General features: G+C 41.4%; 1 protein-coding gene across 3 annotated transcripts; it reads left to right on the top strand.

The window, feature by feature from the left end:
- The first annotated feature begins 12,806 nt into the window (after positions 1-12,806).
- Positions 12,807-22,693, top strand: LOC125704231 (SKI family transcriptional corepressor 1 homolog-B-like). Of its 3 annotated transcripts, XM_048969619.1 has the most exons (10): positions 12,807-13,560; positions 14,089-14,171; positions 14,992-16,759; positions 17,371-17,467; positions 17,759-17,866; positions 18,118-18,189; positions 20,535-20,609; positions 21,069-21,143; positions 21,659-21,724; positions 21,983-22,693. In XM_048969619.1, exons 3-10 carry the CDS (start codon positions 15,002-15,004, stop codon positions 22,078-22,080), a joined length of 2,349 nt encoding a protein of 782 aa, XP_048825576.1. In that variant the 5' UTR covers positions 12,807-13,560; positions 14,089-14,171; positions 14,992-15,001; the 3' UTR covers positions 22,081-22,693. The 3 variants fall into 3 exon arrangements, with proteins under 3 accessions (XP_048825576.1, XP_048825577.1, XP_048825575.1); XM_048969620.1 differs by lacking the exon at positions 14,089-14,171 and having other exon boundaries at positions 12,808-13,560; positions 21,986-22,693; XM_048969618.1 differs by lacking the exon at positions 14,089-14,171 and having other exon boundaries at positions 12,808-13,560.
- The last annotated feature ends 746 nt before the right edge of the window (positions 22,694-23,439 follow it).

Here is a 23,439-nt window from a genome sequence, read left to right as displayed (position 1 = left end):
CGCGCCGAGCCGTATGTACGGGGCCGTATTGGACTGTACCCGACCGCGCCGAGCCGTATGTACGGGGCCGTATTGGACTGTACCCGACCGCGCCGAGCCGTATGTACGGGGCCGTATTGGACTGTACCCGACCGCGCCGAGCCACATGTACGGGGCCGTATTGGACTGTACCCGACGGCGCCGAGCCACATGTACGGGGCCGTATTGGACTGTACCCGACCGCGCCGAGCCAGATGTACGGGGCCGTATTGGACTGTACCCGACCGCGCCGAGCCAGATGTACGGGGCCGTATTGGACTGTACCCGACCGCGCCGAGCCGTATGTACGGGGCCGTATTGGACTGTACCCGACCGCGCCGAGCCGTATGTACGGGGCCGTATTGGACTGTACCCGACCGCGCCAAGCCACATGTACGGGGCCGTATTGGACTGTACCCGACCGCGCCGAGCCGCATGTACGGGGCCATATTGGACTGTACCCGACCGCGCCAAGCCACATGTACGGGGCCGTATTGGACTGTACCCGACCGCGCCAAGCCACATGTACGGGGCCGTATTGGACTGTACCCGACCGCGCCGAGCCACATGTACGGGACCATATTGGACTGTACCAGGCTGTACAAAGCAGTTTCTTCCAATAGAAATGCCACTGGACTCCCTAGCAGGCAGGACGGAGGAGCTGATATCCCAGATGAACCCCCCAGTCACGCAGAGCAGCCCCAGTTGGCCCCCCCACAAATCTATTTGCTTTCCATTTCCTTCTCCATTACCCTGGCGAGTAGAGCATATCAGTAAAGCAACACCCAGGCACAACAGTGTGTCGCGCGGCACGCCGTAGCCGGCGTCACCATAGGCACTGTCACCATAGCCACAGTCACAGCGGCCACAGTCTCCACGACCACAGTCACTGCGGGCACATTCGCTACAGTCACTGTGGGCACAGTTACTGCGGCCACAATCACCACGGTCACAGTCACCGTGGGTAAAGTCACCACAGCCACAGTCACTGCGGGTACATTCGCTACAGTCACCGTGGGCACAGTTACTGTGGCCACAATCACCACGGTCACAGTCACCACAGGCACAGTCGCCACAGTCACCATGGGGTCAGTTACTGCGGCCACAATAACCACGGTCACAGTCACTGCAGGCACAGTCTCCATGGCCACAGTCACTGCGGGCACACTTACGGCCACAATCACCACGGTCAGAGTCATCGCAGGCACAGTCTCCATGGCCACAGTCACCATGGGCACAGTCACCGTGGGCTCAGTTACTGCGGCCACAATCACCATGGTCACAGTCACCGCGGGCACAGTTGCCACAGTCACCATGGGCTCAGTTACTGCGGCCACAATCACCACGGTCACAGTCATCGCAGGCACAGTCTCCATGGCCACAGTCACTGCAGGCACAGTCTCCATGGCTACAGTCACTGCAGGCATATTCGCCACAATCACCGTGGGCTCAGTTACTGCGGCCACAATCACCGCGCCCACAGTCACCGCGAGTTGCGCATTGCATGAAGTAGCACGCTTAAGGTCAGAACCCTACACATGTAGTTACTACACCTCTCACTCTCTCTTTTCCAGACCACAGCATGAGCTGCATCCAGTGGCGTGTACCTCCTCACGTCTATCCCTCCACTCCTAGTCCCCTTTGTGGATTTTCCCGTCCCTGCCGAATCAGGCCCCTTTATTTTCAGCTCGTTTCTCAGGACAGCGGATGCACGCTGGCAGATTTATTCGCAAATTCTCAGCAAGCCGCCTGTCCTCCATGCAGAACGTGCTGTTAAAGGTCTCTCCTCCCGACTCTCTCTCTCTCCACAGGACCATGACTTCATCCTGCTGTACAACGACGGCAACACAGAGGTGGTCTCCATGTGGGTGTGCCGCTGCCTCGAGGAGAGGAGGGCCCAGCAGCTGCAGAGTGTCATGTGACCTGGCCTGGCACACTGGGGGCAGTTTGCGAGACTGAAGTGCCACTTAGGTTTTTTTTTCCTTTTTTTTTATTTTATTTTAAACCTTTAGCAAATCCCAAAATGGATGAGAGAACCTCGCTAGACCTCCTGAAGCATGTCTGTAGTCCACAGTGCCTGAGGTTTAGTGCTGGAAGATGCCTCTGTACAAACTGGAGGTGATCAAGAGGAGAAACCGGAATGGACACAAAAGTGGCCTATTTGCTGCGCCCCCGAACACCAGAGGGGCTACGCAAGACACAGGCCCGGGTCCACTTCTGCAGGGCCACACGGGACAGCCCACAGAGCTGACCAGCCCAGGAGACTAGAAGACGGCTCCTCTCCCACACCAGACACGCTTCGTCCATGAAACTTTTTCCGATTCTCGCTCGCCGATCAGGCTGTTGCTGTCGTCAGGTCCCGCTGTAGGTCGTCTCCGTGACCACCAGTCCATTTCAGGTGGTTCAGTGTTGTAGATACCTGGACCGGTCCTGTCGGACCCAAGCTTGGCTCTGAGCTCTGTCACAGCTTTGGGCCCTCAGCCATCGTCTTGTCCCGCATCCTCCACTTTAGCAGTTCAGAGCACAAGTTAATGACCTAGACAGGCTTTAAGGAAAAAAGACGAACCCTTACCTTCTTTCTTACATTTTTCCTGGTGGTTATTGACATTTCAAACATATTGCTGTTATATGGTTAAATTGTACATTTCGGCTACTGCCTGATGTAGCGTAATAAACAAGGTCTGAATATCACACACAAGGTTTTAACAGAAGTGCCGTAGTTGGCTGAAATACAAATGAATGTTTCTCCAGTAAACCAAGATCAGCTTACCAGTCAGCCGGATTAAAATGTTAAAAGCTTTATCCTAGTAAGCAAACTGGGTTTTCTTCAGGGTATGACAGCTCACAATCTACTTAATGCTAAGTGATCAAAGAGGTTTTGCTGTGGAGAATTCAGGCCTGGGGAGTTATTGCCATCATCCCTTAATGTTTTGTCCAGTGCAGCCATTAGATAACCCGACAAACCTCAGTGCTGCTTTCACCTGGTGTGTAACCCTGAGCCCATGTCTGCCGTTGATATGTTTGTTTTCAGCTTGTTCGGTATTTCATCCGGTCTCCTGATTTCTGTAATATTTAGAATATCTCCATGTTACATAACGCCTGAATCACACCAGGTTTCGGCAGCGCTGATGTTACTGTTGTTATGCAGTTCGCCTTGAGCGGAAGTTGGGTGCCGTAATTTCCCGCCATTTTTACAAGAACAATTTTCCTGCTTATATGTCTTTGCCCGCTAACTTCCTTTTCTAATGTTTTTTTTTCTTTTGTAGTTAAACGTAATCATGTGTTTCAAATCCAACGAAATATGTTGTTTATAAGTGAGTAATTGGCAAAAAAACTGGTTCACAGCTGAAACGTTTTTGTAGGTAACTCAATAATGACGCAAGACCGCTCATCTTCCATCCATCAGTTTTCTTTTTTCTTACAAGACAAATGTCATAGACACGTAGAAGAAATGTCTGCTTAAGCTGAAACTGGCAGCAGCACGTCAGCAATGAAACAAAATAGGATTAAATTGTAGCCACTTTTAAAGTATTTTGCACTGTTTGGTTGCACTGGATGCACAATGAAAAAAACTTGCAATGTAAATAGCGGGATGTCTGTAAACTTACACGGCGGTTTGCGGAGATCCCTGTAGAAGTTACACAAATATAAAGTAGCATGTTTTCCAGTATTAGCCATTATTCAGCCGTCATCTTATTTTTATATACATTGGAAAAAAGTTATTAAAACACATTCTGTTGCTGATCCAGTTCAACGAGAAGAGCTGAGATCAAGATTGAACTAAAACTCTATAAGCGTTATCTATATGAAGCGTTAATGTTGAACGACTCGGAATGATGGACAAGCGGAGTTGTGCTGTTCAAATCATTTTCTTCACAGATCTGTGTTGAACACCGGAGTTGGACTTTGTTACTGCTGTCTGTAATTAGGAAATATTTCATTTTTATGCTGTTTTTGCAGTGTGCGTCAATTCTTTGTTACAAGGAGCTGATCGGCAGAAATGTTCCAAGATTTCTCTGAAGAAATCGCGGAAGTTACATCCTTGGAGATATTTTTGTTTTTGGCAAACTCAAAAGCTGCGTAAACTTTAAATGCCACAGCGTGAAAGGCCGAAACTGCCAATGATGTAAATACCATCCAGTCGGAATTAGGGTGTGTGTTGGTTTGCGCTGCCTGGCAATACGGGAATTGTTGTAATCAATGTACTGAAGCTGGGCCGCTGTCTGCACGGAAGTGCGCCGACACTTTGTAAATCATTGTAACCGATCATATCGCACTCAGCTTGGGGCGGGGGGGGGTCCTCTTCACTGGTCTCTTGCCCCGGACTTCATGCAAAGGACAGCACGGCCTCCTTGAAGCCTACCTGTATGTCCCATTCTCTGCTTCCTGTTTTGGGCTTTTTAGATATACACCTGTAACCAATGTGTGTCACTTTTCTTCATAGTAATATGAAAATAGACATTTTCTGTGGCTCCGAAACATTGCTTTACTGTGATTTAAGTTTAAATTTATATGGGCCTGTGTCGTTGTACATGCCTGTTACGTGGTTTTCATGGAGGGAGGGGATTTCGCAGAGCGCGGGCGGGGAAGTCGAATGTGTGCAATAATACAGGCAGAAAAAAATGGAAAATAAAATCCGGATGTTTTTTTCTTCCCCTCAAACTGGTGGTTTTGTTATCAGCTTTGTGCTTAAACGTCCGGGCGTATCTTTAACTTTATCGGTATCCTGGTGAGCAGCGTGCTTAACAACAAAGTGAAAATAAATGAATGCAAAATTAAGCTGTTGCTTTTTTTAATGCACAACCCTATTAAACGGGTATAAAAAGCCCGGCCGAAAGCTGCGCTGCCTAGCGAAGACTATCGCTGAGCTTTTAATCCTTTATGTATGCAAGGAAGCGTAATTGTAGAAAAAAAGGTAAACTTTAGATTTTATCAGATATCCTTGCGTCATACATTTAAAGCAACCGTGGGTAAGTGGACATTCTAGGCCGGACTTTTCTTTCCCACCTAAAAAAAGCCTAAGCCCATATAAGTCATTGTGTCCCTCACAGGTTTATTGAAATTGTATGTACATTTAAACTGTTTTACATTTTAATGTAGTCATTTGTCTCCTGACTACAAGACGCTTGTTAAAGATGTGGGGTGATGTTTTAATTTGTCTCATCTTGTTTCTGTCTCCGTTTGAGCTGTTTAGCGTCGGCAGTGCTCTTCCTAATCGATAACCTTGTCTATTGACTGCTTGGTTTTCATTTCGCTCTTACCAACACACGGCACCCCCATCAAGATGAATTACGCAGAACTTAAAACGGGACTCTTCACTTGAATAGTGCTGAAGCGGTAGAGAAAAATACGGGGGTGGGAGGGGAAACAGGTACCGCTTTAGTTCTGTGTGGAGAGGACACACGCTAAGAATGGTTCGCTGGGTACAGCCCTCTGCTGTCTTTACAAGTATTTTCTGTTAAATAAGGAATCCTTTGGGAGACGGGCTTCGATTCCCGTGTTGCGTTACAGAAAACAGCAGATCATGCGCAGTATCCCGCCGTCTGTTGTGGCTTTTCTGTTGTCCTGCGCGTCCGGAGCTCCGCTTTCACTGCGTCTTCTCACTGTGGGACTGCGTGCTAATATACCAATCTCTCGGATCTGACTTAGCCAGAATAATGACTCTGTTTTCAACTATTAAGTATTTATTCTACACCAGTGCCAACTGTTTAGTTGACTATTTCATTCGCAGCGACTGTTTTAGGCCTAATCGTTGTTTTGAAAAGATTGCAGGTCTTACCCGAATCAGGACATAAAGCGCTTAAATTGCAATTATGGAAATGGTGCGGGATCGTCAACCTGTCCTTACACGGACAAACGTGTCCGTGGCAAAATATTTTGATTGGGAAAGAAGCTGTAGGCCACGTTTTCAAATGGCATGTCCGTAGTAAAATCTACATTTTGATCAGAATGTGCCTCAGAATTAAGTATGGCGAAGAGCAGTAAGTTTATACGTGATCCATTATAACCAGGTACATTTTAGTGAGATGTTGACAGACTTTGAAAAATATGTCTTTTGTAACCTCTTTTGAAAGGCAATACACGAATATAGAATCTCAGCAATACAGTCTTGAGTAAATTCATTAATAAAACCTAAATATACATTTCATCTATTGATATGCAAAACACAATGTGATCCTGTACCAGATGGAAACTGGGATGTTCCATTTGTTTTGAACACAAACACGTCTGCCGAAATATTGACCCTTTTTGGTTTGGAGATCGCATCTCTATTCAGTGACATGCGTCCCCTTCGCGCTGCCGTTCGCGGCGGCTGCTCGCTTCTGCGCTGCACTCACTGCGCCAGTGACCTTTCGTACAGCAGTCCAACTTGATTAGCACATCAGGTCAGACAAAGTGTGCCAGCCCTCTAAACAGCCATTCCCAGGATTCTTTTATCAATGTCCAGTAATTAAAATGTCACCATTTAATTTTCAGGCCACACTGATCCTCTCGGAGCAATCTTTTCCTAATAAAGGGTGTAATCGAAATGCTATTTTCATTCGAAACAAAAAAGGCTGCAAGAGGCGATTTTAGTGTATCAAGTCGGGGATCAATATGAAATAAGCGGATTGATCTGCCTCTAAAATTAAATTTATTGGGGTCATGGTTTTATATGGTGCTGATACAACTGTTAAATTGAGAACATTCGTTTTCAATAGGTGCGTTTATTAAACTTCCACTGAATTAGACTGCTGTGATTTATGTGGCAATCTTTCTGTTGGCCTCAAGGAAAAACCTTTATTTTTATATGATACGGTTCCGTAACTTTTAACCTAAACATTTCCCGGGCTGCTTCAAAAGTAAACAGATCTGGCTATTTTTTTTTTCAATTCCCGCTGTTGCACTTTTTCTTTTTTACTATCGATAGCCGGTAACCCTTTTCGTAAGGCAAAAAAGTATCGAGCATATTGTAATGTTAAATTGTAATGTTCTTAATTAAATATTGATGTCGTCATTATTTATGTGTTAATTACTACGGTGTAAGTGCTAGTTGTATGAATTCTGAAGAGCGAATAAAGGCAACGTGCACTTGGTTGATACCATTAATGAATTAGCGTAAGTCGAAGAGCAAAAAAAAAAAAAAAAAAAAGGTTAACAAATATGTGAGTGATTTGCAGTTTAACCTCTTCCACTATTACGTGGCCGCGTGATGTCGCTAAATAATAAATAAATAAGTAAGGCTGGTGGCGAGGTGACGGGCGCCGCCCCGCCGGTCTGCGAGCTGCTCCAGCGCCGCCTGCCTCCGCTCCACGCCGATTCCCCCTCGCAATAACACGCTCTTCCAGCCATCTGCCTCTGCTCTGGAAAACGTTTAATAACCCGCTGTGCATTTATAGAATCCAATAGACATTAATTCTGTACGACAGCCTTTTGGTTTGTTTGTTTGTACAAAGCAATCGTGTGAAAAGAAAGGTTAGTGTTAAAGACGGTGCCGCATAAAAATTAAAGGTGCTATATTGGTAGTTTTAAGCATCGGTTTAATTGTTCCTATTTTAATTGTGAATACCCCCCCCCCTTTCAAAAAACCGTTTTAAATCCATGGCAGGCTTATACAGTTATCAGCATTTCCCAAAGCATTTTCCCTGCCCATATATACCAAAGAGAGTAAAGAGAGTATTTGTTTCTTTTATATTATTCTCTTAATTGCCGTGAGTCGTGAATAAACTGGATAAATCAATTTCACTCAAGGTGCTCTGGAATAATAATCACAATTATATACATTTACTTTTAGTGCGACCCGATTGTCAATTAAACAAATTGTTTTCTCTTTCTTGGGGAAAAACCGCCAGTCATCAGCTGTAGTCATTAGTCCTCTTTACACTGGAGAACACTGACTCATTCAAAGCTCAGCAGGCATGTAATGGGGACATACTGTACATATGAGAAGGGGTTGAGCGTTCTATGGTGTTGGTTTAAAGACTGTCCTGCTCACCACTGTGTCTGCTCGTGTGTCGGGAGAGCCGCCCATGGACTCTGTATGGTGATACTACGCCGGTGGCGATGCATTGTCTTGGGGTTTCATCTAAACCAAATTCTGACCGATACTGAAGTCTGGAAGATCACAGCTTCTTCTCCACTGGGTTAAATCTTCTACAGATGAGGATTCTGGAGGCTGACCGGCGTCTGGTCCTTTGTGTTATGTTCAATAGTCAATTTTATCCTCAGATTTGTCACGTGCATTGTTTTTCAACGACCGAAATGTGTGCATACTCCTGTATCGATTGCTGTCTCCAATAAGTAGATTGACATAGTGCCTTTCGTCAGTGGAACACTTACAGTATAAAATTTCACTGAAACATTTCATCATGTCGTTGGACGTGATATCTAGGGTTACTTCCAATGGGGCTGCTTTCAGATGTACTGAACACCTTGTATTTGTTATTGTTTTGAAGGGAAAGGGAAAATAAATAGATCGCATTGTGGACGAGTCCTCTGCCAGTTTCGTAAAGAAACATCGCACATTAGTGCATATTTTAATCAGAGTCGGGAGGCCTGTCGGGGCCTCACAAACAGATACAATTAATATCCAAAGCCGAGAAGCAAATTAGCGCAGAGCCGTAATACTCCACTACCGCGCAGGGCTTTTCCTTAATTAAAACTTTCATTGGAATAATGATAACAAAACTGAAGAAGTGCAAGCATGTCTTTGCTGACTTATTTTAAAAACTAAACATTTAATCTCTCTAGCTGATTATAAACAAAATAATTACATCCGTGAATGTAATTATTTGTATTCCTAAATGATAATACGGAAATTTAAAGGCGACTGATTTTAAGTCTGCTTTCTGATAGTTACAATAAAAAAAACGGAGTCACAAAATTTTAAAGGAGTGTCCAGTCCGTGCCTTTCTTAACATTAACAAATTTAACTTCCACTTGGTCTCCAGCTGTAAGCACTAAATGAGAAATCGTGGCGCTGAGACAGCGCGGGCAAACTTGACAGTATCCGGCTGAAAAAAGCAGAGTGAATTGGGCGTGTTTCGCATTGAGAACCTCTGTGCTTTTAAGATGTTGGTCATCCTGCCCCGCTTCTGCTGAACCATAGCGACTTAAGTTTTATTTTAAAAAGCTATGGTTTTCATTGTCTCCAGAAGTTGCAAGGTAAACTTTACTGTGCACTGATTTTAAAACACCACAGGCCCATTGTAATTATCTAAAATCTCCTTTTATGTATGTATTTACCTATTCATACATTCATTCATGTGACAGAAGCTTTTCTCCAAAGCGACTCACAGTTTACTGCACGTAACAAGTACATAAAACAACAAATACGATGAAGACCAGCGCACAACCAAGTGCTTGAGCAGCATTAGCATACCTTTGTGTACCTTTGTGTACCTTTGTGATTCTGATTTATTAAATCATAATATAAAACAAGAGTTTACGTTTAACTGCCCCAATAACATCGCAAGAGAGTCGTTATATTGACTGATTTCACCTTTAGCTTTGAATAATGAGATGCATACAAATTATCCTGAGCGTTAACATAGTTTGACCAAAAAAAAAACACACACATCAGTTTTATGGAGTACAGAAGTGGGAGAATAAACATTAATAATAAAAGACAATAAATAGAGAAGTAGGGAAGTTAAAACATCTACATAATAAACGTAGATAACAGAAATAAATAGGTAATGGTAACGCAGACAATGGGCTATGCGGCTGTTATTTAACATCGCCGCTAAGAGTGATGTCATTCGGAAGCTGTGAGTTTACTTAAAGCAAAAAATCTAAGGGGTGCCTGCTGTGTGGGATTTTGGTGTAGTGGCGAAACGAAGATTTGTTTATTGTGACAGCTACCGTTTAAAAATCGGCAAGAAGGACAACGTACGGTTTACTCAGTGACAATGTGCAGTCTGTAAGTTCGTTTTGTACGAAGACGTATCCGCAAAAGCAAATAGTTCCATCCAGTTACATTTCACCCGCTAAGACAGATGTTTCCTGTTACCTGCCGCAATTTGCTCCTATTTTATTTGTCCCACGTTGCTTTCGCAATTCGTATTTAAAATTTGGCCTTCATGGTGCATTGTATGCAAGAGTAAAATTTTGTGTGTATCAAAGGATGCCTCTAAACAGTTTTTTAGTTATTATTTAATCTTATGCTTTCTGCCTTTGGTCGAAAAAAAACACACATTTGTACAGCACTACACCTTAGAGACCAGACATGAGTCTCTAAGTCCGACATACTATAGCATATTTAATGGTTAGGGATTTATTATACCCTTTTACAAGTTTGTGTAGCTTTTGTGTATGATTAATGCTATGGAAAGAGACAAGGCAAATATTGACAGAGCTGGAGGTTGTATGTAACAGTCAATGCGCATTTAAAATGTGCTACGAATTTAGTTTTAAAACGCGTTCGGTTCTTTTTTTCCTCTCTAAGCATGCAGTTTATCGAACGCTGGTATAGTGTCTTCAAAATGTTTCTCGCTTTATTTCTGCATGATATTTTGTTGCACGTCCGTAAATCTAACAGAAGACTTTGCAAATTAAAATCTCTTAGTGAGTACAGTTTAGCGACTTTAATCTACGCTGCATTAATATTTAAATGCTAATTTGTTTAAACAATTGAAAGCACGCAAATGCGGCTCAGATCATTTACTCTAAGAAAAAATCTTATTCAAGTCTGTCCAGAGGTAATGGAAGGGCTCGTCTAGAGTTACCGCTGAAAGGTCTAATTAAAAGCGCACGGGCTGATCTGTCGCTGTGCCGGTGCTGAACCCAAACGCCGATGAGTGTTTTAGGACATATGAGCCCGTAAGTTTTCTCAGGAATAATCAGTAACAATGGGGCATTTAACTTGTGCTCTGAATTATTAAGAAGAGAGAAATAATTACAGTATAAAATTGTAATTATTGTTGGGGAGGAGGAAAACCTCTTGATTGTGAAAGATGAGACGGACCAGCCTGATCGGGTTTAAGTTCCTCTCTCCATTAATATTGCAGTGTTCTGGGCTGATAGTGTCGCTGTCAGATCTCAGTATCGAAGCAGCTAAAAATTTACAACTTCGATGCACTGGACGGTCTCATTGAGTCCAAATCCGACATGAAACGTCGCGAAACAAATGCGGTACCTTGGGAACCGGATAGATCGTCGTCCACGTTACCTGCAGTTGTGCACCATATTAGCATTATGCAAATATGCTAAACATGTCTGACTAAAAGGTCCCTGCCGCTTCGCCTTATACTGCTGTTTCAGAAAACCGATGAAATCTTATTCCGATTTCTGAACTAACGTAAAAGTATCGATTCTGAAAGAACATTATGCAGTTCCAGTATCTTTTATCTCCATTGGAAATAGAAGGCATGCGTTGTACGCTGCCTATCCAGCACTTGTCGAATGCATACAGACCGAATATATATTTGGCTATAAAAATGACCAAGATCAGTAATAAATAATGCAAAAAACATTATGTAACCCGTGCCTTGCTTAACAGCAAAAGCTGTTCTAGTTCAATAGGGCCTGCTTAGCAAAAGTGTAGCTTGAGGCCGTTTGTGGACGTTTGATTAGGGTAATTGTTCACATTTTGGCCTAGACAGTATGATTAATTACAGTTTAATCAACGCGGCCATTAAGGACAGTTAATAATATGGCATTGTTTAAAGAACCCCGGGAAATTTGGACTCTTAATGTATCGTAATTTGTATTTAAATGGTATCCCCCACTAAACTATATATATACTTGAATCTACACATATTTCCTCGGTCGTCCTATGTAAAACTGCGGTGAAAGATTAATAAACTAGCCAGGCTGCTGTTACTGTGGACCTGTTCATCATTATTGTTGCTGTTATTGATGTTTTTGCTGTTACACCTATTGTACAAAGTTGCTGTTGTTGTTTTTCTTCAAAATACCCCATTATTAAATTAATGCGTATACGATTTTGTCGGCCCTGGGAATAACTGCCGTTTGAATGTGTTTGTAACACCTTTGCATTTTACTGAATTAACTGCATGCGTTTGATGTGTATATATGTGTAGTTTTAATTTAATACATGTAATCCTGGTAAATACATCAGAATGTCAGATTCACACTGCGCTGAATCTTTCCTGTTTATTGCTAGATGGATGCGTCCGTATATAGGCTCATGTTTTACAATAGACCGATAATTGATATTTCATTGAAGGACTCAACAAGGTTAACCGTGGGCATTGATCAGACCGCTCTATTAACCGTGTCCGAATACTTACCTAAGACTGAGGCCAGAAGCCATACTTTTAGCTAGGTGTGCGCTGCAGTTGTCCTCATCTAAAGGTCTCTCGAAAGTGGGTGTATCCACGATGTAACATAAATAAACCGAAGTCAGTCCAGTTAAAATATTGTTCAGTGAACTACCGTCTCTTGTAATAGTATAATGTTGGAAAATATGGTGTCGGGTACCCATTTTTGAAAGATAAATTATATGTCATCCATAATATCCCCCAAAATAACATTCAGTCAAATTTCATTTCTTATTTAGCAGAATATAGTAATTGATGCCACGCGCCTATGAGACATTATACTGATGGCAGTGTAACCACGAGAAATAATAAAATGTGTTATTTTCAGAATGTCGATTTTTAGTTAATTGTCTGAGGAATTTCTTAATGTTCTTGCCATTGTCGTACTCAGATACGAATTAACTTTAATAACCAATGTGAAACAATTTAACAAATATCTAGACCCAAATTTTGTCCCGTGCCAAAATCCTTTATTCTTCAGTCTTCCGATGCACTTCCGCTTCTGTTCTAGAAACACTCGTAAGGACATCTCCAGTCTAAACGTAACAATCGAGCAGTAAAAACGCCCAGTAACGGGTGTTTTTTATTATTATTATTTAAAAGTATCTTGTTCGTTAATCGAATCATCGGAGCGCGCCTTACCTGTACAGCTGCACCGTGGAAATGAAGGCTACGTTATATATCAATAGCCAACTCATCATGACACACTAAAATAATTATTGTACATAAACAAATTACATAGACAATATATTTGGATTACAGATGCATGTGCTTTTTCGTTCCTATTGTTTCCAGCATGAAAAAAAGATCACAGGTTCAATTTAAATTGTCTGGTTGACAACCATGATTGTCGTTTTCCGCCGGTCCCGAAGGCAAACAGTTAATGTAAATATGTTGGTGCTAAGTGGGTGTGCCTTGCCATTAGTTTAGCTGTCACTTGATCAGCGCTGAGTGTCTTCAGTGAGGACTAGCGAAGAGACCAGGACTGCCATGTGGTCACTCACCTCCCGCTCCCCACACACTGCACGAGAGTCGAGCAGGATGGCGGTCCACTCATTTCACTGAGATAAACAGAGAGAGAGCGAGAGAGTGAGTGAGAGAGATCAGCGGGCTGATAGACTTCAATATCTCACCAAATCTAAACACCGAAGTCCTACACCAATTTCGCCTCGAACTCTGGACGATTTCTGATAGTTACTGATAAAAGATTTTGAGAGCCGTTCTGTATAATTAGAGTTTGCTGTTTCCAGGGAACAGTGATTTCCTCCCTCGAAATAAGGTAAGATCGCTCACTGAGTATCATTATCTTTAGTGTGCCTGCTGATGCGCTGTCATCGTCATTAGTCTAAATATCGTAATTTCGATAAAGATCATGTATTTTACTTCTGCGTTGAAGTGTAACAATAAATTGTGGCTCAGAATGACATTTTATTGTTCTCGTGTTTGTGTTTATAAAATGCTTAAATATTTATATGTTTTTGGCCTAATTAACGGTCATTTTCTTTTCCGCGTTAATTAAATTCCCGGCCTACAAATCATATACCACACGTAAATATTGTATATTTGTACGCAAAGCCAGTGTATCGTGTTACTGACTGAAAACGATCATTTAGAAACGAAACGTTGCTTTGAGCGGTAGCAATTTCAATGTTTTAATTATACAAGACAGGGCTATTATTAACAGATCAAAGACGCACAACTGAATCTGTGTAATTACAACGAAAGCAGCTTAGTCGTTCTTTACTTCGCAGATAAGCTCATTGGCGCGGCTCAAAGTATATTTTCCTTCTGCTCTTTTACGTGTTAGCATCTTCATCGGCAGAGTTAAGTAATCTTCTTCACTGCTGAGCCGACCTGAAGACGTCAAGGAGAGGTTTCGGGATCATACTGGTAATAGACTGCAAACTTAACTCTTCAGGATACGTAATTCAGACCAGCTATAAAATATACAACCACATATACGTCGCAAATAACAGGAATTATACAAAAAAATCTAATAAATCCCCATTTCCTTTAAAAACAACAATGCCGATAAAATAAATCGTTCTGTATTATGATAAACATAATCCAGATAACATATTTAGAATAAAGAATTTTGGCGAAAAATCAAGGGAAATATTGTTGGTTATATTAACAAAAAAAACAAGTTTTGTTTAAAACAGACGGTCAGTTGTGTCTAAAATGAAACGTAGCCGCGTTGAAGGTCACTTCGCTCTCATAATTAACAATTGCGTTTCAAAAACTACGGATGCATTATACATGAGCCGTCTTTTGTTACTTTTTCCTTTATTTTGCACTAATGCGGTTATTATGTTTAACTTACTATATTTTCAATGTTATGCGTTTATAATTATTACAGAACAAATGTATTTGAGTCGATTTTATTACTGTTCATTTTTAAAAATGTTTCTATAATAAATTACATACATACAGATATATTTTTACCGTATGGTATGTTAAAGAAAAAAAAGCTTTTTGAATAGCAAAAAATGTCGCGGTATATTCTTTCCAACAAACAATGAATGCGATTTCGAAAACTTCACTGGTCCATTTCATTAAGTATGAAAACCACGCATGCAGTGCTTATATGGCAGATACAAATACTGTTGCGTAAAGGTGATGCTTGCAAAAATTTCCCTGTAAATATAAGCAATATGAGGTCGAGACTTTTTAAAAAATACTAATTGAAATGTTTCTATTATTATTTCAGACTTCCAGGAATGGAGTCGATCCCCAGTCAGCTTCCAACGGGACGAGATTCCAACTCTTCCCCCAACTCCAAACAAGAACTTCAGCCATACTCCAGTACCAGCTCTCTTAAACCCAACCAAGTCAGTGAAACTGCGTTATATGGAGTTCCCATCGTTTCTTTGGTAATAGACGGCCAAGAAAGACTCTGCCTGGCACAAATTTCAAATACTTTATTAAAGAACTACAGTTACAACGAAATCCACAACCGACGCGTTGCCCTTGGGATCACTTGTGTGCAGTGCACACCGGTTCAGCTCGAGATTTTGCGGCGCGCGGGGGCAATGCCCATATCCTCGAGGCGCTGCGGGATGATCACCAAGCGCGAGGCCGAAAGGCTCTGCAAATCATTTCTTGGCGCTCACAGTCCCCCCAAACTACCCGAAAACTTCGCATTTGATGTGTCCCACGAATGCGCTTGGGGAAGCCGAGGTAGCTTCATACCAGCTAGGTATAACAGCTCTAGAGCGAAGTGCATTAAGTGCACGTATTGCAATATGTACTTTTCTCCCAACAAATTCATCTTTCATTCACATCGTACTCCCGAGTCAAAATACACGCAGCCAGATGCAGCCAATTTCAATTCTTGGCGGCGCCACCTCAAATTAACAGACAAAAGCATATCGGACGATGTGGCCCACGCGTGGGAGGACGTGAAAGCCATGTTCAATGGCGGGAGCCGTAAAAGGACGCTGCCTATTGGGGCGTCTGAGCGCACTTCTCCTCTAAAACCACCGAGCTCCGGCAGCCTTCCTCAGAGCAGCTCACCCGAGATTCCTCACAAAACTATGCGCTGCGAGGAAGACCGAGATAACCTTAGTCTGGCCAACAGCGTGCGCAGCTACCCAGTCATTCCTGTGCCCAGTAAGAGTTTCGGGATGTTGCAAAAAATACCACCGCCACTCTTTCCACACCCGTATGGATTTCCAGCTTTTGGACTGTGTCAAAAGAAAGACGATGGCGTTGGAATTGGAGAACAAAATAAAACCAATCTGTCTGGTGTGTTTTGGCCCGGAGCAAAGGACAGTGTATACCCTTCTTTCCCAATGTTTTGGCCCGCAACCGGCAGCCTCCCCATCCCGCCTTACCCACAATCGCAACCTAAACCGCCCACAGAGCTTCTGAGCATCAGGCAGAATGAGCAGGACACTTCAGAGCAGAGCGACCGAAGCACCAACACTCCGAAGGACAGTCTGTTAGACAGCGAACGGTGCTCCAGCACTCAGTCTACCAGAAACGAGGAGGACAAATCCGGAGACGAGACTAGATCAATGGAGGGAGTGCCGATTGCCCCAAGAAAAATAAGTTACATCTCTGCTTTCAGACCAGTCGTCAAAGACGCTGAAAGCATAGCTAAGCTTTATGGAAACCGAGAGGCGTACAATGGGGCCCGCTCCGGGTACCTGTCACCAGATTTCATGAGCGAGAGTTCCAGTTATAGATCCGTGTCCCCCGACGCGGACAGCGCGGAAGAACCGGATGTGGATGTGGAATCGAACAGGATGCCTGAAGATGAAGAATCTCTTCAGCTTTCGGTGGAGGACCACCAGAGCCCACCAGCACTGGTCATCTCTCAAGTCACTCCAGAAAAGAACCAGGAACCCGAGCCCGAACCGATTCCCGCCCCGGAGGACTCGCGTGGAGGAAACTTCAGCGAGGCAGGATCCCCGGGCGAGGAGAGGCGGAGTGAACCCGTAACAGATGGCAATAACCACGCATCTTTGTATGAAGTCAGTATGCCTCCCATATAATTTTCTTTCGTGTTCAGTTTAGCCAGATATATATGAAGAAACACCATATTGTGAACACACAAACGGGCATAATCCATTGTATACTATTTAAATGTACATTGCAAATACAAATAGAAAACATATGAATTTATGGCACTTCAAGAAAGTGGAAACAACACACATAGTCTACGTTTGCAAATGAATTATAACAAATACGCTGAATAACGGACAAAATGGAGCAAAATCGTGTCAAGCTACTATGTTTAAAGTACTTTAGATTCTCATTTTTACTGATGAGGTCATAGAGATATTTAGGCTTTGCGCTTTGAAGCGCTTCCAACCTAATTTCAGTAATTTGTATGGAGTGTCCATCGTTGTTTATTTGTAAATGCTGCTCCTCAAATATCCGTATAATTTGGCCTAGATAGCTACGATATTAGGAGTCTGAAAGGGGCTGCAAATTAGGAGGTATAAACATTAATTGCCTGTTACTCGTGCACAATTTGGCCTTGCGTACGCGGCCATATCAGATCTGTACAGAAAAGATCGAGAATTGTGTGGCATTAGAGAATTGAGGGTAATTACATTTAATTGCGCGGTTCATTTTACAGGTGTACGCACGTGAAAGGGATGATCACATGCCCTTGAATGTTCCTGCTAATTTTGGACCAACCAAAAATTATCAGTGCGGGCTACTGGACTCAAACGGTACGCAATTGCTCGTTTTCCACCTACGGTTGTAAATGTAAAACAATAAATGCCTTTCACAGTTTGAATAAGATATGTATTTAAAATTGAAAATGTCATCCTGATATATATTGGATAAATATAAGACTAATAATAATAATAATAATAATAATAGATAATAATAATAATAATAGTAATAATAATAACTGTGATTATCGTGATGGGATTTTCTGCTGTGGTCAAACATACGGAAATGAGCCGAATGCTGCTTTTCGCAGAAGAATTAAATAAGTGTGTTTCTTGCCTTTTAAGATTCACATAAAGAGGACATTTCTTCGACAACGAAAGAGATGGACTTAAAGAAAACTTACCAGGATCAAGGCTCTGTCTCTAAGGAAAGTCCGAGAGAGCCACACGCTGGTGGGTTTCCCCTTATTGGCAGCAGTGCCATTTCTATTTACTTATTTTAATTCTATATTTTACTGCGTTTCATTGTAGCGCGTGGTGTGTATGAGTGTTTAGTGTAGCCCCACATAGGCATATACTGCAACATATATATATATATATATATATATATATATATATCAATACGCGTAAATATGTCATTGTGGCTGAATTTGAAAAGAATTGCTCAGCAGACCATGAAGGTTGTATATGTTTTGTTTACGCAGCCGAAGAGGCGGTACGCAGTGATGTTAACAGGGTACCATTCATGGAGAAAGACTTCGAGAACATGGCAAAAGGTAAATGTCCCAACGTGAATGCAAACGTTTTTCTTTTATTTGAAATCATTATTATAACAATTATAGGCCAATTAATCTCACAATTCAAGCATTCAAACATTACAGACATTTGCCGAAAAAAACCTGTATTATTTCATATGGAGCCCGCGTGTCTTTGTCACGGATGTTGCCCCCCCCCCCAACGAATAAACGGTCTCATTTAGCCATGGCAGACATTACAGTATTTATGAGCATGCTTTGACAGGAAGCGGGTAGCTCGAGGAGAAACCTCATGACTGCGTACCGACATCCCAGCCTAACGATGCTCTGAAAACTACGTTTCGCCAAGATGTATTATTACTGCACAGTTCATGCAAGTTGGGGGGAGGGGGGGTGATGATGAAAGGTGACAGTATGCGATTTTGAGTATGTTATTACCAAGTCATTGTCAATAGGGCGTATCGTGTAAATCAGTTTGTTCTTTACTTCATCAGTCGTCACGCCGTCTTAATATGAGGATACAGGTCTCGTGCTTACTGTTGGTAAAACTGATAAAGGAATCGTGAAGTAGTTCAGAGGAGCGAATGGCGTGACGTCACGTTGCCTGTAAGTCCCCGCAGCGGTGCTCTGATCGCCGGGGCTAAACGACGGGAAATCCTCGCACAAGAAAACACTTCATGAGTAATAGCAGCTGTCTGAATATCGCACTGTGACTATGGAAATACATCAAATTGTCAGGCTCTCTTTGGATACAGCAGGCCTGCCACGCGCTCTTCATTTGGGTTAAATGCCTTGTATGACGTTGGTTATTGTCCTCTGTCGTCATATTAGTGCTATCAACCGTTCTGAAGTTATTTATATATTTACAGAATATTATGCTTTATAGGTTAAAGAACGCACAATTACGCGTATTACATTATCGCAAATATTTATTCTAATAACTGGTTGTCTTGTCAGGTAGTCCTAATTATTATTGATATTGTTATTTGAGCCTTTTGATTGATAAAGATTGATGGACCACTGAATAGGCCTGTAATACAATTTTATCTGAAATGCTTTCCAATCGATTAACAAACGCCTGGCTTATTACAATGTTTTATTACTTTTTTTAGTTTTATTACATAGTTTTATTACTATTTCTATTATTGCTGCTAATTTGTAATCAAACAAAAAACTTCGGGTCTTAATTCTTCGAAATCTACCAAATATGGACAATAGACACTTGACGGTCACGTGAAGCGAACAGTAATAGGGCTACTTTGCTTTATCTTACGGTCAGTGGTTAACCACCCAGATAGGCTATTTCACGTTTAATGCTAAAAGATCATAACCGACTGCTTATAAGTGTTAGAACCACAATATTTTATTTAATGACTCATGTAATGTTGAAAATGTGTGATTTATTGGATCATTTTAAATAGATCCTTGGGGAGGAAGCACGTGCGATTACTTAAATGGCTAAAACACACCATTGGTCGACACGCCGCCCAAGCGCAGGGTCTTGATATACTAATATGGCGAAATGCCGTAGCCAAGCTGCTAACATAACCAATGAGGGCGCTGTAGGCTACTTGTGGGAATGATAATTGCGATGAAAATCTCAACCCCAAACCATGCTGCAGTCGATTGTGTCAGTCCTTCCTTTAAAACAGTGTTACTTTATTTCAGTAATCTAGGATAAATCACGATGAATATTATTTTGTTTTTAGCATCCATTTACAATTTGATGGGATACATTTAATGTATAATTCAGGTTTCATTTCTAAACAAGCTTCTCATTAGCTGCACGTAATACTGGCAAAGCCCTTCAGAACGTAACGGAGAATTCGCGCGTGAAGTCTGGCGCCTTGAGAGATAAAAAATTAATACACCGTCACCTTATTGCGTTATTATGCAGATTTCTTGTTACAGAAGTACGTTCTGTAATGCCGGGACAACATAGTTCAGTTAATATTCTATATTAAATTTCATTTTGAATTAATAATAATTTAGCAGTATTTTCTATTACCTTAAACTAATTGTCCCCCTTTCGCCCTGAAGCAGTAATTATCGTGGCGTTGTGTCGCCAAACTCTCTTATTCAAAGAGATTATACACCATAAATAAGTAAATTAATGATTATATTTAGTGATGGCGATACTTGTTGTATAAGTATTATTCATATTTAATACATTATCTGTATTTAAAGAGTTACCGGTTTTTTCGCCATTATTATTACTATTGTTATTATTATTATTGCTGTTGTCTACGTTAGAGACACTACCTCACAGGCCCGACTTCAACGACAAAATATTGCTACCGCCTCTGATTTTTAGTATAATGCAAGAACCTTAAATTACTAAAACTAATATTACTATTGTTTTGCAGATGAATTGCAGAGACAACTCGTGGAACAAGTGGAACTCAGAAAAAAGCTGGAACGTGAATTTCGAAGTTTGAAGGGTAGGCTTCGTTATATAAAATGTAGGAAATGAGGATTTTACAGGTTTCGTAGATATATGCAGTGTGTATACATCTTTGAACAATTTGTGTATGGAAAATATTGTATTGACCAGTTTTCTGTGCATACAATATACAGACCTGGGTGGTCTTCTGAAATGCATTTAACATCATTAAAATTCTAAGACATTCTTTTTGTAGCTAAGATATATGCCGCTTAACTGACCAATAACACCGCGTTGCCGTTCACGTTGTCCAAATTTTGACGAAAACGCTATAAAGTAGCCTAAAATAAGGGCAAACCTCAAAGCCGAGTACTTTATTGATGACTTAATACATAAACATGAAACAAGTTTTGGTTTTATATTTATCTTTATTGTAGGGATAAAATCTGTAAACCAAGGTGTAAACGACGAACGTGTGTAGGTTTTGTAATTGTGTGCTGTTGTGATTACACTACAGACAATTTTCAAGATCAAATGAAAAGGGAACTTTCCTATAGAGAAGAGATGGTTCAGCAGTTACAGATAGTCCGAGGTGAGTTTCGCTTGTCAGGTGGTTTAGAAAGCTTGCCAGCATGCTAATTCATAATTAACATTTTAAAATGCGAATAACTCACATTCAGTTGTCGGTCCACAACAGGCGTATTTTGCTCTTTAAGCTATAATTACAATTTGATTTTAGTGAGATTTTTACTGTTGCGTGTCCTCACAAACCGACCAGTTACACGAAGTATTATGCTGCAACCACCGACTCCCTTTTCACTTGCGTAGGCCTACATAAATTTCATGTGTATTTGAACATAAAAGCGAAGGCACTCTGCACCAAATGCAGGGAACCTCAAAAGAGCGTTGCAATGATCGTTCAGGATGTGATACACTGCATATGATTTCCGTGAATCTATAGGCTATTTATAAATATAAGAAATCATAGCTATGGTTTAGCGACCCATTAGGCTTCATATATTGTGACCTATTATTATTGCATATTGCAGGCCTGCCTTCGATAATTACTGACACCGAATCATTTGTTTGTTCTTTGTTTATGTTCAGACACCTTATGCAGCGAGTTGGACCAAGAAAGAAAAGCTCGCTATGCAATTCAACAGAAACTAAAAGGTAATTTATCTTTTCGAACTATATGTAATCGGATTACGTTGCGACTGTGTGTAATACGAGGCACCCAGCGCATAGCCATCAGTATGAACGTCTGCTAATGGGTGACGCGCAGCTACATGAAAGAGGAGTAAGGCGTAATTACCTGCTGTTTGTTGATTGTATTTGACATTATTACATATAATATTTTGTTTAAGAAGATCCATTGTAACTGCGTGACCTTGTGAGCCGTTTTAACCGATCTATTTGCTTTCTCCCTAGAAGCTCACGACGCGCTACACCATTTCTCGTGTAAGATGCTAACCCCGCGCCACTGCACCGGGACCTGCTCCTTTAAACCGCCGCTCCTGCCTCCGTAAAATCGGCATCTCGTCAGTCTCACCGATCACAGGTCATTCAGGCCAACAAGGCAGCGAGTCTATCCAACCGCCACCTGGCACACTTCTAGGAAATACTTTGAGACTATTTAAGCACCGGAATCTCCAATAAAGTACAAACTACCACTGAAGGACTGTTACTGTTCAAGCTGTACATATATAACTGGTGTTAATATGACGCTGGAGCTGATTAATTGGTGAGCAAAGAGTGAATAGCGTATCCTCACTACTAATTTAAAAAGAAGAGCCGGTAGGTAGTAATCCGTTCAACAAATCCAGATTTAATTTTCCGGCTCACTGTATGTACTGTAGATTGTTAATATAAAGTTTTAAAGACCTCTGGTGGAGGATTTTGTGTAATCCTCTGAACGTCCAACCATCGCCTCTTTAGATATCATTGGCATATATTATGTGGCTATGTGCAATTAACATATATGTATACTGTGATTCTTTTCTTAGTAAAATAGAACTTTTCATTTTGATTATTTAGTTTTAATTAATCTATGTATGGATTTTTACATTTTTTTTGTTGTTGTCAATATATGTTGTTTCCTCTCATATAAACTGTTTGTATATTATTGATGTAAAGCACTTTAACCTGGATAACCTATTGACTTAGATGTGTAATAAAAATCTTGTTTGAAAATTAAATGTATCCACCAAGTTTATCTGCATGGATCATTATTATTACTGTGGTCAAGAACACATTTCTTCTTAATTCTATAAATGTGTGGGAATGCAATGTCACTGTGACTATATGCTTAATAAGTGTCTATGGAAGATGCATAGATGAGTGGATAAATGCACGGCTGAGTGGGATTGCATAGTGTGGCATACTAGGCAGTGCAGAGTGCTGTTTTGCAAGTGATTTTTAATTAACAATTGTCTGTCAGTGTAATCTCACACACAAATGGTATCACGTAGGCAGACACTTTCATTCAGAGTAAGTAACAACATCCCTGCCTTATGTCGTCACATAATTAAACTGCCAGAAACGTCACTGAAATATTTCAGGGCGCGTCACCAACAATCCCACTGGGACGCACATCTTAATTCTTTAGTCTTTTTATACCAGTTACCCAAGTGCATGAATGTTTCACAAACGGATGTAAATTAGAGCATTTTGAGATGTACAACTAAACAGTTAACCAGCACCAGATATCTACATATTACAGACATTTGGATAAATAAATCCATCCACTGGTCCAAATAAGCAATAAAACATACTTTTATGGATATTTGTCCTCAGAATTAATTCTGTGCCCTGAAATATTTCCAAATCGTTTCCCTTTGAACATTTTTAATCTCATTACAGCAATGGAGGTTTGATACCTTGCTGAA

This window comes from Brienomyrus brachyistius, chromosome 11, assembly GCF_023856365.1.
Source record: "Brienomyrus brachyistius isolate T26 chromosome 11, BBRACH_0.4, whole genome shotgun sequence".
Classification (NCBI taxonomy): domain Eukaryota; kingdom Metazoa; phylum Chordata; class Actinopteri; order Osteoglossiformes; family Mormyridae; genus Brienomyrus; species Brienomyrus brachyistius.
This window is presented reverse-complemented; position numbering and strand designations above follow the sequence as displayed.

Excerpts from the sequence above, each read along its gene's own strand:
- LOC125704231 (XM_048969619.1), top strand. The coding sequence starts at position 15,002 with ATGGAGTCGATCCCCAGTCAGCTTCCAACGGGACGAGATTCCAACTCT. Across the intron at positions 20,610-21,068 it reads TGAATTTCGAAGTTTGAAGG|ACAATTTTCAAGATCAAATG; the intron begins GTAGGCTTCGTT and ends ATTACACTACAG. Across the intron at positions 21,144-21,658 it reads GCAGTTACAGATAGTCCGAG|ACACCTTATGCAGCGAGTTG; the intron begins GTGAGTTTCGCT and ends GTTTATGTTCAG.